The sequence below is a fragment of the Aythya ferina genome (assembly GCF_964211825.1).
Source record: "Aythya ferina genome assembly, chromosome: Z".
NCBI lineage: Eukaryota > Metazoa > Chordata > Aves > Anseriformes > Anatidae > Aythya > Aythya ferina.
Window position 1 is genome coordinate 75454842 of NC_140299.1, and position 14778 is coordinate 75469619.

The 14778-nt window shown below is 39.4% G+C and overlaps 1 protein-coding gene across 1 annotated transcript in view; it reads right to left on the bottom strand.

Annotated features, from left to right (window-relative positions):
* GRIN3A (glutamate ionotropic receptor NMDA type subunit 3A) overlaps positions 1-14778 on the bottom strand; it is a gene marked incomplete at its 5' end in the record, with an annotated part of 77070 nt that overhangs the window by 43546 nt on the left and 18746 nt on the right. The window contains one exon of the mRNA XM_084503952.1: positions 2937-3541. Coding sequence (XP_084360078.1) covers positions 2937-3541 — 605 coding nt within the window. The remainder of the gene's footprint in view (positions 1-2936; positions 3542-14778) is intronic.

Consider the following 14778-nt stretch of genomic DNA (forward strand, 5'->3'; position numbering starts at 1 on the left):
AGCTGCTCTTTTCACCTTTATTCCTGTTTTTAATGTGCTTTGCTGTAAGAATTGCTCATTACAACTTCAATAGTACTACCACAATCCAGAAGAGACATCTTTGTAGTACTTTTAAGAATGACTTAATTTAACAATTTCATTTTCTCTCAAGCTTGATGGCTTGGCCATTCTATATCTTTCTTAGAAAATTTACCAGAAAGTAAGAGTCAGAACAGGCAGGCAAATAGCAGGCTGGTGAAATTACCCAAGAAGGCAAATTAAAGATGTAAGTCTAGTTCAAGCTATAAAGACAAGATGAGGCTTTGAAATTTTAGTATCTCATTCTGCCAAAAAGGATGCTCCCATGAGCAGACAGGAATGGATGAAGGAATCAACCTTGTCATGACAGAAATTAAGGATGGAGATTTACAGCAGCACAGTCTTTAACTGTGTGTATCTCCATATCAATACCTATATCAATAAAAACATTTTTTGCCATGGAGAAGATCTTGTCCTCATTCACCATCATTATTCTGCTCTCAGGTGGCATTTAAATGTCTCCAATGCCAGAGTACAAGCACAGCATTGGCCACAAAAGCCCAGGTGCCAGGCAGGCCAGCCTGTGGGCCTGATGCTTCTCTGCACGCGGCAGCCATGGTGGTGAAGACCTGTACCTCTCCATCCCAACCACCACAGCCCCAAGGCTATGTATTGAAGTACGTGGATCAGCTCAGGAAGAGAAATGCACACGTAAATGCACACGTAAATAAATACTCAGTTATGCACCAGATAAAAATTTTAACTTTTGAGGGGCTCTGATCGCCTAAAAGCAACCGTGAAATTGAGAGGGTTGGTCGCTGTTGAGATGCTCATCAGTGCATCATGACTCAGAAATCACTGTTACACGGGTGAATTAATAGGTATGCTGCTACCTCAAATACATCAGTTCTGGCCATCAGGAATCTGCCTCACTTATATGCTACAAAAACAGCTGCAGTGCTTCAGGACAGGGATTTATCTAACCTGTTATTTTGTCTTTAATAGGGTCCACAAGCAGATGCTTAGGGAAAAGCAGGCCAAGCATATGACATTTTCTTATAATGATCTAACACTTTCCAACCATTTCGAGTTCCAGAACCTGCTGCAAGTTGTCTGTGTGGTGTCCCTTCCTCTGTTCTCTCCTCCAGGCATTTTATTCAGTCTTACACTTGAACCCACTTAAGATGCTAGTATTTGTTGAAGTTTTGCCAGAAACCTTACAGGTGTACTGGCTGTACTGTACTGTACCACTGTACTGTGGTACAAATTGCTGCTTTTGATTTGTTTTGAACCTTTCTGACTTCATCTTCACATACTGCCCTTGCTTCTTTTAGGCAAAAAGACAATGAACCATTTATCACTGTCTAGTACCTCCACTCCATTAGTGATTTTGTAGACCTCTATCACTAACCCCATAAGCTGTCTCTTTTCCCAGCCTATTCAGTCATTCCTTGTAAGGACAGATTTCTTCCTACCTTCTGACCCTTTTTTCTTTTCCACAATATCTTTACTGAGATGAAGGGACTTGAAATTTCATAGATGTGAAATTGCATTTTGTCTCCCAAAATAACACAAGAGTTACAGTAGTCAATGTCCATGTGATAGGTAACAGTTTTTTGAATAAACAATGATGTAGAAATACCATGCAGGAATACATAACAGAGCTGTGATCTTGCTTTTCTTTCTCTTTGTCTCTTCCTTAATACTCAAAATGTCTGTCCTACTAGCACTACTACCTCAAACATTTGGTATTTCAAGAAGCCAGTTTGTGGGTTTTAGTTTTCAGGAAATTAGGTATGATCTAGTTAAAACAGACAGAATGATGATGCAGAATTAGTATCACAAGTTGGTGGATATATTACAAAGCAGTGCAATATTACTCTCAAGACTTATTTCACTATTCAGAATCATTTTTTTGTCCCTTATGTTATGGATGAGGGCTGACTAAGGAACTGTTAACATCTCAAGTGGTTGTGTTTTGAGCAGTGCTGTTAACACTTCATCGTGCAGACACATCTCAGATAGCATTTCAAAAAAAAAAGTTGCAAAAATAACAAAAGCTTCAAGAATTCTTATCCTAACCCCATCTATTAAAATCTGTAGACTGAAAACCAGGTGTAATGGTGGAAAAATATGCAACAGTCACTGGATGTAAAACAGGTGATGAATTCACATACTTAGCAACGACTGTTCTGTTTGTTTTTAAAAGGAACCATGTATTTTTCCTTACGTTCAAATCCAAAATATTTGTAGACATGAATCCCCAGGTGGATTTGGAAATAACTTCAGTGCACTGATGCGCAGTAGTCTACAGGACTAGTTTTACAAGCTGAATAAGAAGCCGCCTGTACCAAGCAACAGAGGGTTTGGTCTGCATCAGTGGCCTATGATACGGTCAAGGGTGTTTTGTTGTTGTTGTTGTGGTTTGTTTTGTTTTGTTTTGTTTCTTTCCCATGGAAGCCTACTACCAAGTGCCTGAAAGCAAACATATGCTTTTATATTCTGTGATTACTTTGGTAGCCCAAATATTCTTACTGTGTTTTGTATTCTCTCAGGTATCTCAAAACCTGAGGGAATTTGACAATAGTCCTGACTTTTCCCTCACATAGGCATAATTACAAGATACTTTTGGAGTTTAGTCTGTAACCTATCCTACAATTACTATGCTATCTCTACTGCCATGGAACAGGGTATTCATCCACAACTAGCTTCATCTCCTCTGTGGCTAAGTTTAAGTTTATTTCTCCAGCAGTAATTAAGTAGGAAGAAAAACTGAAACAAATGCACATATTAGGGAGGGTAGCATTATGGCCAAGACATGGAGAATGGTGGGAAGAGGAGAGAAAATTAAGATTTTATTTTATACCACAAATGCTAGCTATAAAAAGGAAAAGAAAAGAAAAGAAAAAAAAACTTACTTTGATAAGTACTGCCCTGAAGTGATATTTTTTTCATCTGTGTCCATGCAATTCATTGTACTTGGAATAAGAGCTAGTTCAGGCTGAATCATGGTGGCTGCTGCTACAGCTCTTGCTACCAGCTCCATTGCATCCTGGACGTAATGCTCAAAGACTGATTGTGTTGTCTTGCCATGAGCAATGAGACCAAGTGGCAAACCTTCTGTCCTCAGTTCTTCTACATTCTGTGAATCCCCAATAATCCAGTGAAGTTCTGGAGGCATCACACCAAACTGGGTAGTTATTTCAAAAATTCTCCTTGTTTTTTCCATGTCGCATCCAAACATCACCATAGTAGACGTTGTTTCTTTGATGCTCTCCAGATAAAACTGTAGGTAGTTCAGAAGGTCACTGGCTGAAGTGAGATTTGCTGTGATGTTTATAATGGATCCCAGGTGGAACTTGGAGCTCTGTTGTGTGAGGAAGAGAAAATCTGTGATGTTCCACTCCTCCTGGCATACCATCAAGCTGAAATTGTACCAGTTGTTCATTGCAAGGATTGAGAAAGTGACATCAGCATCAGAACTCAATGAGTTTTCTAAACTCATTTGCAGGTGAAGGGGATTCTGTAGTCAAAAATATGAAAGATACTGATTAAAAATATGCTGGAACCAAAGTTAATGTGTTTGCTTTACTTTTATATGAAGATCACATATTCATTCATGTTGTTCAAAGTAATCACCTGTTGATCAAGGTAATGGTGTCAGAAACACGGAAACTTAGACCAGCCCAAGCTTAAATGGACTTCATGGATTCCTTGGCTTCCTGAAGTTTGAGTCAACTTCAATAACCACCAAAGAGTAAGTTTCCCGTAATTTCATAGAATCATTCAGGTTGGAAAAGACCTCTAAGACCATCTAGTACAACCTTTAGGTTAGTACTAAAGTTCATCACTAAACCATGCTAATAAGCTCTAAGTCTACATGTTTCTTGAAGACCTCCAGGGAAGGTGATTCAACCGTTTCCCAGGACAGACCATTCCAATGCCACGCAATCCTTTCAGTAAATACATTTCTCCTAATATCCAACCCAGATTTTGTATTTCTTCCAATCAATAATTTGCATTTCTTTAAATCCATTTGTACTTTTGGATTTCTTGACATTCTCAGTTGATGAATTCCATAGTCTCCTGACTGTACATATGAGAAGGTATGCCCTTATTGTTTGCATTCAGACATGGTGTTAATATTTTAATTTAATGGATGTTGCCAAGTGCTTTGTTAAAAAGTTGCACTGGGTCTGGCTGGGATGGAGTTAACTTAAAGACAGATGGAGTTAAGTAAAAATAAAGAAAAACTCTGTTCTTTCACTTATCTCTTTCTTATTTTTGTTATTTGGGGACTTTTTCAACACAGACATGTGAGTAAGCTAATTAAACAGATCATAGCCTACAATCAATGCACATCATGTACTACCAATAAAACATGAGAAGATTGATTCTTCGGTAAAGGACACGTTATTGAATGCACAAGAGGCTAAGACATTCAGGCTCCATGATTTCTGAGCTGGAAAATATTAGATAAATAAACCTTCCATACCATTTTTTTCTGTATTGTTGATAATACCACAGTACTTAGCCACTTACTTTTCCCAACATCATTGCTTTTAGATGTATTTCTTCCAGGAAAAGAGAAAAGCAAAAGGACATGAGGTTCATTCATCTGCTCTCTTCAGTATTTCCTCCTTTCTTATTATTTCATCCATGAACACTTTTCCCCTTACTCTTACTCCTCTCCTTTCCAGACCCCCAAAATAAAGTTAGATTTTACCTGAAGATTTAATAAGCAAGAATAAATGAAGGGACCCAAACAATTTCTGGCATGAAATGATTTTCTCCTTTACCAAAATGCTTCCATCAGGCCTTCAGCTAGCATATATGTGTTACATTGCTTGGTTTCAGCTGAGAACTTGACAGTCCATAGTGTAGCTTTACTAAAAAGTTATTCCAACTTACTTTGGCATTTGATTCCAGCCATGAGACTGTTCAAGAAACAAACAAAAAAGTGAGTTATGAAATCAGCTTCAGTATTTGACTTGCTTGTAAAATCTTTGTTGTGGTGTTGATCTGTGCTGTGTTTAAACATTTGTCAGTATTCATGTTCCCTAAAATCATATGCTACCCTACACTGGTTCCTGCATTTTATCATCTTTCTATCCATTCTGAAGTTATTAAACACACTTCAGGTCTGTCCTTCATTCTCTTACATTTTAAGAAGTTAACATGTATTATGTATAAGTGGGATCAGACCTTTACTCTGTTCAAAGCTAGTATAAAACGCTGTCATTTTGATTTTGACAGAATTTTATCATTACAGACTCCAGTTTGGTTGGATCTTAGAAATGTCATTAGGAATAACTCAAAATTTACTGAAATAAAATCCTGGCTCTCCGATATAGATGCAAGAGGTGAATGAGAAAAACAAACAGACAAGAAAACAACAAACTGAAGAGCTCAACAGCATTTATAAGCAACAAGCTTTCACTGTGTTAATTTGTAGCTATGTGAATATATCATGTGTTTTCCAGAGCAGATAATTTAAATTCAGAGCTTGATAGAGAGAATACTGTAATTGAAGATGCACTCAGCTCTTTTGTTATGTCTTGGTTTTGGTATCTGTGGCCTGTTTTTACACAGACACATGAATAAGCTAATTAAATAGATTACTGTCCACTATCAATGCACATCATGTACTGCCAATAAGATGCAAGAGGATTGATTCTTTGATAAAGGACAAGTTACTGAATACACAAGAAGCTAAACTGTGCAGACTCTTTGAGTTCTATCCTGCAAAACATTGCTTATTAATTAAAACACATGATTAATTCAGGAAAAAAAAAAAAAAGAAAAAGAAGAAAAAAAGCTTTGTGCATAGTATCTGGATTTGGGAAGCTGATTTGAATAAATTAGTCTCTGAAAACTCAATTAAGATTTTTTTTGCTAAGGTTATGAGATCATATAGCAAATTAACTCTAGTTTGTCTCTCACTTGAAATAGAAGAGAATAGAAGGAGTTTTCCTTGTGTCCTCTCTGCCCAACATCAAGTAAAAGTATGAATATTTTTTACAAAATTATCTGATTTCAACCAAGAAAACTGTGCAAGTCTATTGGCATGGTTAATTTGTTAGTTAAGAAAGGAGTTATGCTATATAAGTAGAACATTTTAACAGAACACAGACAGCACACAACCTGACTATACTTGTACTAGTAAGATCAAATTTCTCTGGTGTATTCAGAATCCTATCATCCCAAGCATAGTTTATAGCTATTATAATACAGATGCAGGTATAAAAGGAAAACATCTAACGGATGCAGAAAAACAGCCCTGTACTGATGATTGACAGAATTTAGCAAGAGTGTCTGTGTCCATACTGCTGAATAAAGCCAGCCTACGAAACAAACATGAGCATTTGCCCTACTTTGTTCCTGGTCTTGTTTTGGGCCATGACAATTAGCTCTGATGCCGTGCACTGTCACTGTGGGTTGCAACGCATTTTGGGGATCACTCGCAGTTGGCAGTATGGGTAAGACTGCATGAGAAATGGCGCTCCATCTTACCCAGCATGTTCAGATCTTTGAATGCCTATCTGCACCACAGTAAGCCCAGTGCTTATGCACTAGGTTTCACACTGTGTAAGACTTCTCCTTGTCCATAGCGCAGTTCTTCTTGTATTAAAACACTTTGAAAGACATATGGAAAAGACATACAAAAGGTACAAATTACACCTTAGGGTCAGTGGGCATCACACTGCACCTACAACAAACACAGTACCAAGCACACATAGCCCAGAGAATGGGAGTCTCCTCTGGGGCTGGAAAACTGGATTTAATTTTACTCAGCTGTGCAGATGATGACAGTTTCCATCAGACCTGTGGGTAGTCTCAGGTATGAGAAGGACTCACTACCTAGTAAGGCAGCTACAGATTTAGTCCTGAAGAGCTTTCATGCTGGTCCCTTTCTTATATGCACAACAGTTAGGTGTGCCAAGGTAGTCCAATAGACTGTTTTTGTATTGAGACACTGCTTCTTCATTGAATAGAGATTAACCTGTTTTTAGGTTAACCTGTTTTAGGCCGAACGTGCTTTAAAAACTAGTTCTTGATGTTAAACCATCCATGTTTCAGTTGGCATTTTCTAAAGGCAATAGGTACATCTACATAAGCACTCATCACAATGATTTATTAATTGCTAAATTCCTTGTTAACATTCTTTGTCAACTTTTAGCCCTACCAAACACACTAGCTATCTTTTCTTCATTAAATGTACTGGGACCAGATGGTTTGAAGGGAACTGACTGCAAATTCGTTGTCAGAACTCTTCTGATACAATGATATGCATAATATTCATCTAGTAGATATCTATCTTCTGCTTAACCTTCAGCCAATCATCAGCCCACCATTCAAATACCCCTGTAGACTTTGGGAAGGAAGAGGCAATTTTGTCGTAACAGCAGTTGATGTCTGTTTTGTATCAGGATTCAGCACAGGGAAACTCAGTCAGCGATGCTAGTTCACAGCTCAGACGAGAACCTCTCTGGCCACTTCTTGAAGGCTGCTGGTTGATTTTACTGGTTTATACAGAGATGTATGGAATTAACACACTTTTAATATTATTTTGAAAGGTTTATTTTTCATTTGTAGGATACAATTGAACATATGAGGCCTGAAAAAAAATTACACAAAATCAGGATGTAAGGATACAGATTTTTGATATGGTAGTGTTCTTAATTCTTTTATGTACTTTTGTTAATTCATTGTTCTAAAAAAATAAACTATTATAAAAAATAAACTTTTTAATGAAGACCTTCCAAAAATTGTTTATTCAGTGATTCAGTACCAATCCTGGAAACCACATGGTTTCATTGCAAAGTGTTTTGACAACTTAAATGATAGTTTAGATGTGTATAACTTTGTACTTCTCCTGAAATAGAAGATTTATGAGATAATATCAATGTATTGAACTATGCCCATCCATCATTATCAAAGTTCTTAGGCAGACACCTTTATTACTTGACTTTGGAAATTATTAAAGTTTGACTACTTCAGTCAAACTGTCAATGAAATTTTGTATAGAAAATCAATTGCTTTGCTTAAAGTTGACTTTAAGCTGTCATTAAAGGTTATGGCTTGCATCAGTTTTTCTCTAAATTACACAGAGAATTAAAACTCATTTGAATAATGTTAATTGTGATTTATTTTTAATAATGTATTTGCATTTGCATAACCTCACTAGCAAAAACATTTTCTATGTTTATGAAGACTTAATTTCTTGCTGCACATCATTAGTTTCTATTTTATAAACCAGCCATGATGAACTTGACTTCTGTTTTTACTGGGTAAGGAACAGGCCTAGAATACTTAATTTCTGACTAATCGCCTTTGGATCAGATACCAACCGCCTTTCTACTGACTTTCAGTGGGCTTTGGACCAAGCTACTCATAGAATATAAAGCTTTACATGGTCTGATGTGTTTCACTTTCCTACATCAAAAGAGACAGTAGCTACTTATTTGCTTTCTGTATCACAACCAGAACAGTTTTTAGTTTCATTGCCTGAGATACCTGAGATAGTAGGTTCATTTAATAACTGAAACATGATTTGCATTTCATTAGTGCATTATTTTCCAAGGCTCTGTTTCAGTGGTCTACAGAACTGTTCTGAGCCATTGCAAATCTTGTGAACACAACCAATGCCTGGAGCTAGGCTGTACCCTGAAGAATCTGATCATTTATCTCTTCAACCAAAACTGTAATGCTAATTAGGCATGGTCACAGTAACATTTTATTTGACATTATGATAGATTCATTAGCAAAGCTAAAAGCATGTATGCGAACATTTTTTGCCAACTGTATAAAAGTAAATAATACACTGAAAATATGATTCCCCACTGATTCTCAGGGGCAAAGACAGTACTAAAATATTTACTTATGATAAGAAACAAAAAAGAGACAAGAGGATATATAATTACATCAGAGAGAGCTCTGTGAAAGGAAGAAAAAACCTTTTGGGCTTTCAGTGCAACAGTGGGGACTCGCAGCTTTACAAACAGAGCTAAATGGCAGCAGTGTGCAAACTGATACTGCAGCCTCAAAACCCAGGGAGACCTTTATTCCACAGTTGAAGTTATAAAGTTTAGGCTTAAAACCCAGTTCCCTAGGGGCTAAGTGATGACCTATTACTTTTCCTTTCATGCCATAATGAAAGATGCTATGCAATATATATACGTTTTTCCTTTGATATCCACCTTTCTGCTGAAACTGCAATGTTTCACAGAGGATTTTGTGTTGGCAAGGTGCAGGAAGGACTCTAGATGCTGAGGTCCTGCCAACCTGCCCAACCAGCCACTGAGCTGCCCACTGCACCACTCTTCTGCACGGTCCACTTGGAAGAGTGGTGGGGAGTCAGGAGGGTGGGAACACTTCCTCTACCTTCACCAGTGTGACTGATGGAATCACTCCACAACCATTGAGAAGGGAAGCTAAAAGCTCTCCATATCTTCCACGCAAAGAAAATTATTTCCCCTGCCTCAGTCATTAGCCTAAGGAGCTCAGTGTGTCCTTGGTGTCAAATGCTGTGCTTGTGCTGAAGGGTCAAGAGCACTCCAAGGATTAATGGGAGACCACAGCCCTTTGCACACAAACAAGTCTTGATTTCTTGTTGGGATGGCCCTGGTTGTGTGTTCATCCTCTGTGCATCTGGATTTGTAGCACTGGGGAGAGAGGAAAGGTGTGCTCCAGCATGTTCACTGCTGTGCTGCGAAGTCAGGGCAGTAAGAAACCTGTTCTGCCCAAGGTGGAGACTATGGTCCAGAAGTCAGTCACATCTGCAGGTTCTTACAATCACGGGTGCAACATCCAGACTTTTTCCTCAAAATCTGTTCTTCTGTTCAGCTGCAGAGTTTTCCAGAGGTGGAAGGAAGGTCTCCCACCAGAGCTCAGCCTCAGGGCAGTTATTTCCTTCCCCTCCAGAGCAGCTCCTGCAGAGCCAGGAGTGGTGCACAGGGCAGGCACACATCCACTGCTCCTCTGGGAAGAGCACAGGGGGCTGGGCTCTGGTGTAATGCTGCTTCCAGGCTTTCTTCCAGTCCCAGCTAAGCCCCAAAAGGCTTGTCACAGACATCACTAACCATTAGATTCAGCTTCTAGGCCTTCATCCAGAAAAACACTTAAACATCTACTTAAACAGCATCAGTATGATTAAAAATACCAGTGTCTTCTGCTATTTAAACAGCAGCACAGTCCCATCTTTTGGTTCTCTAGGGAAGAAAATCCTATACACAGATGATTAGGACTATTCATCAGTTTAAGAACAAGCCTCTATCAAGCAAATGAATTTCTCCTGTGTTGGCCCAAGAAGAGGAGGATTACTTTACTAATTCCTCTTTTTTTCGTGTTTTGCATATATTCTGCCTTCACATATACACCTCATCATACATAGCATCATTTGAAACACGGTAGATCCCAAAATTAGAGGCTATTTTTTGCAAACAGTTTCAGAGTTTCTGAGAGAGAAAAGCCTGCTTAAACTAATGAACGTTGTTCTGATTCTTGCAGCAAAAAAATCCTGGCATCTGTCCAGGCAACGCTTATCAGCAAATCCTAACAAGGCAACGACTGTTGATTTAACAAGAAACAACACACTAACCCACAACAGTTAGATTAATTTAAGGCTTGACTTAGTTCGTCCTTAGAATGATTTCTCTACTTAGACCAGACAGTCATGACTTTGGGTTGCTTAGCATCTCTAATGGCTACACACAAATACTCCAATCTAATCCTAATATATACCTCTACAAGGTCAAACAGGCAGTATAAAATATGAACATTCATCTGTTCTTGGAAAGTAAGGCCCATCATTTATCTTCATAGCCACTATATAAATTATCATAAGTAATATTACTTCAAAAACTTCAAGGTGTTCTTTGCTCCAGGGGAAAAAAAAAAAAAAAGAAAAATTTGAAAAACCCATGAAGTTCAACAAAGAATATTTCATGCAGGTGCTAAGACCCAAAATAGTTTTTCCTTCCCTAAAATGTCTCTTTACAGTTAGAAGACAGATGATTTCTAACACAAATAGATTGGGGGAGTTGCATTAATTCTCCATAACAGGCTTTTCTCCATCATTAAAATGCCAATACATTCTCTGGAGAAACTCTGTGGTTTGCTTTGTATGGGAGAAAGAGTTGGCCAGGACCTTGTCTGTGAGTGGCTCTGGCTCTGCTATTGTACTGCAAATGGGAGATATAAAAGGGGGAGATGAGGTATTTTCTTGCTTTTAAATAATACACTGTAGGGAATCCAAGTTATTACTACCTGCTCTTAACCCAGCCATTAATTCATGACATTTGTAAATAATTATTTGTTCTTTTCTTATATCAACAGTTACATGAGGAATCCTCCTTTTTGTGGGAAGGTGTGATTTGTAGTTGGTGTCTGCAAAGCCCTTGTAAACAATTGTATAAAAGATGCCAGGTGATATTAAATGCATGTATTAGCCAAAACAGACAATTTGTTACTGTGCGGCATTATATTCTAGAAGCTCAACACCATTACAGAATCAGGTTGTTGCACCAAAGTGCGCACGTACCATCAGGCACAATAAGATCTTTGCTAGCTCTGCCTCAGGCTTCCTTTACAATGCCATTTTCTAGTAAGACATTTTCTTACAGCTGACCTCACCTAGACCGTCATGCCCATGAGCAGGATTTCTCATCTGGCGTTTATGCTACGCACAAGAAGACCAATCACAAGTCCTTCCATGCTTGCAAAGGATGCAAAGTACAGGGACAGTTCCACAGAAGTGTATCTTTTGGGGGTTCATGTGAATGCCACTGCAAGCATGGATGGTTGGAAAACAACACAGTAGAATTTAATTCTTCCTTTAAAAGTACATGATGTGACATTCAATCATCTCATAGCTCTTCAGCAGACTGTCTAAGGGTGTCTGTGTGCTCCTCAGTTGAGTGATGCAATCACAGACTGGTGTTTTTCACACCCTGGCCATCTGTTGTTGCCCAGGGAAGCTGTGAATGCCCCACCCCTGGAGGTGCTTAAGACCAGGCTAGAAGAGGCCCTCAGCCACCTGATCTAGTGGGTGGCATCCCTGCCCACTGCAGGGGGGTTGGAACTGGGTGGTCTTTAAGGTCCCTTCAAACTCGAGTCATTCTATGATTTTATGATCAGTCAAAACGTCTCTGTGTTAAAGTGACACTGAAGCAAACCTCTAACTGCAGAGGTCTTGCTGGATCTAGTGGGGCTGCATGGAGGGCAAGGGCGACCTAAGCATCTCACCACCAGATCCTGCTCTCAGGGTGCAGCTGGAATAGCTGGTCTCTGGTAGTGAACAGAACAGCAGGTCTCTGGTAGTGAACAGGGAAAGCTGCAGTGCATCCAGCAGTGGACCCAAAACCATGGCAGCACATGGGAGAGGGCAATGTAAGCACTATGGGTTTGCAAAGTTGCAGATCTGCCTGCTCCATCCTGGCCCTCCTAACATCTGAGGTGCAACAGAAGTCTCTGTTGCTGTAAAGCAATTCTCCTAACACACCAGCGCTGCTGTCTTAGCTTGAAGGTAATGTTTTAGGTAGCTACCAGAGTACTCCATGTGCATCTTTGAATGGAAGAGCTCTTCTTACTATTACTGTCTTTTAGAGTGATTACTAACAACCTTAGATAAAGGAGTCAGGTAGGTGTCATCTGGCTGCAGTAATAAAATGTTAGTTGACTTATCAAGAAATCACAGCTGAAAGGCCACTGGAAAAAAAAAAATAAACAAAAAACATAGGAGTGCTTGTATCAAGGACCCACATAAGTATTACCACAGGATGACAGCACACGTCTTGACACTGAAAGCACAGGATGGCACAAGAGGTGCCAGAACTAAAAATCACCACTCATCAATGGTCAGTTACCAGTCAATAAGAGACTGCAACTTTGTGAGCTGAGAAAAATTGGTTTTATGGCGAGCAAAGAATAAGTATCCGACATGTTTTATGTCCCATATACCATAAATGCATATATAAGATGGAAATGCAAATGAATGTGAAATTGTCAACTAAGTACGGCAGATATGCAGACAGCATTAGCAAACATACAGAAATGAATAAAAAACTCAGGGGACAAACAAAGTCCAACGATCAACATAATACTCCTACCTTCAGAGACTGCTGGACATACGCTATTTTCCATTAAACCAATTAAACCGCCCCTGAGAACACACTCGCTCTGACTCCCTAAAGGAGGTCTGTGATGTTGACCTTGGATCCCAGAGATGCATGGAAAGGTGAGCCTAACACCTGAGAAAAGAGATACCAGAAGTGTGTGCATAATAATTCCAGTGATGTCGTTGCTGAGTATCAGCTGTAATATTTGGATAATTTGTCTCTAAGTGTTAGTATCATTGCTGTGTGACCAGTAATACTACTTTGATTAGACTGCTAGGACATTAATTAGACTAACACTAAATTCTTGGCTTTGCATATTGAACGTATTTCCATAGCTCATGCTAATTGCATGTGGTGTTTGCTCTGATGCCTCACTCTTGAGGACTACTATTAATACAATGCAAAGAGTTACAGAGAATTTGGCAACCCAAGCTGTAATTACAATGCACATTGCCAAGCATTGTTCTCCACCGGCCTCCTTGGCAAGTCAACCCTACTGAGCTCCTCTGTATAAAGAGCTTTTGCAATGGCATTACCATCCTGGCTCTGTTACAACAGCTCCTACCTTGCCATCAGCATGATGGACCTGTTGCAGTCCATCACTAGAAAATGCTGCTTTTTCACAAGCACTAGAGGCTATGAGCACACTTTCAATTAGACCTAACTTTTTAGACGTGAGCAAAATTCTGTCCAAACAAAAAGAAATGAATCCAGGAGAAAATGTAGAATGTAAAGTGAGTACAGAGCAGGCTGATTCAGTTTATGAAGGTAAAAGAAATTTGATCCTGTTCTATAAAAGCTGCTATTGTCCTTGTAGTTATATGCTTCTGTACCCACGCAGCACTTTATCCAATTAGATTTTATTCACCACTAACACCTGCAGCAAGGAACAAAATCTGGAGCACTTTTTTCACCCACTGGTCCAATTCCAGCCTGGCTTAAAAGTGTCTTCAACTCGCCCAGTGCATTTGCATTCCCTGTACTTGCAGAAGCTCTGTCCCGTGTCTCGTTATTTTTACAAATGACTATGTGCCTGCCAACAGTCTGTGCAGTGCCATCCGGTGTTTGCAGCCCAGCAGAGTGAAACTAGGCCATTTGATCCTGGGGACAAATGGGGAAGGAGGTGGCAATTCAACCAAAATGGCTTTCTTGTTCTTCCTGAGGCCATACCATGAAGTGATGCAGGACGCTGGGTGCTGCTCCTCAAGCACAGTGACCAGCCAAGTTAGCATCCACATCTCCAGATGTCCCTGAGTGCTGGAGTGAGCATGCAGATACCAAAATGATAGCTCTATATGGCAAGTTACAGTGGGAGAAATGAATGCTGATCTGTGTCCTGCTCCTCAGAAAGCCAGGACCAGCTCATCACTGAATCCTTGTTTGCTGGGCCTTGTTCTGGGCATGTCGCATGGGATTAATTTCACCCACAGGTGCATTTTACTCTATATTGATTTTTTTTGTATGAAAGAAAGCTGGGAATTAAGCTTGCAAAGACTGATCTCTTAACTCTGTTCAATGAGGCCAGGGCAGATTAAGTTAGTAGTTCATCCTTCTGAGGCTAGACATTTAAACCATGGCTCTAAGGTGAATTCTGTGTGTACTTGCTTGGCTAAAAATCAGGAATAGTGTTTAAATGTCTCCG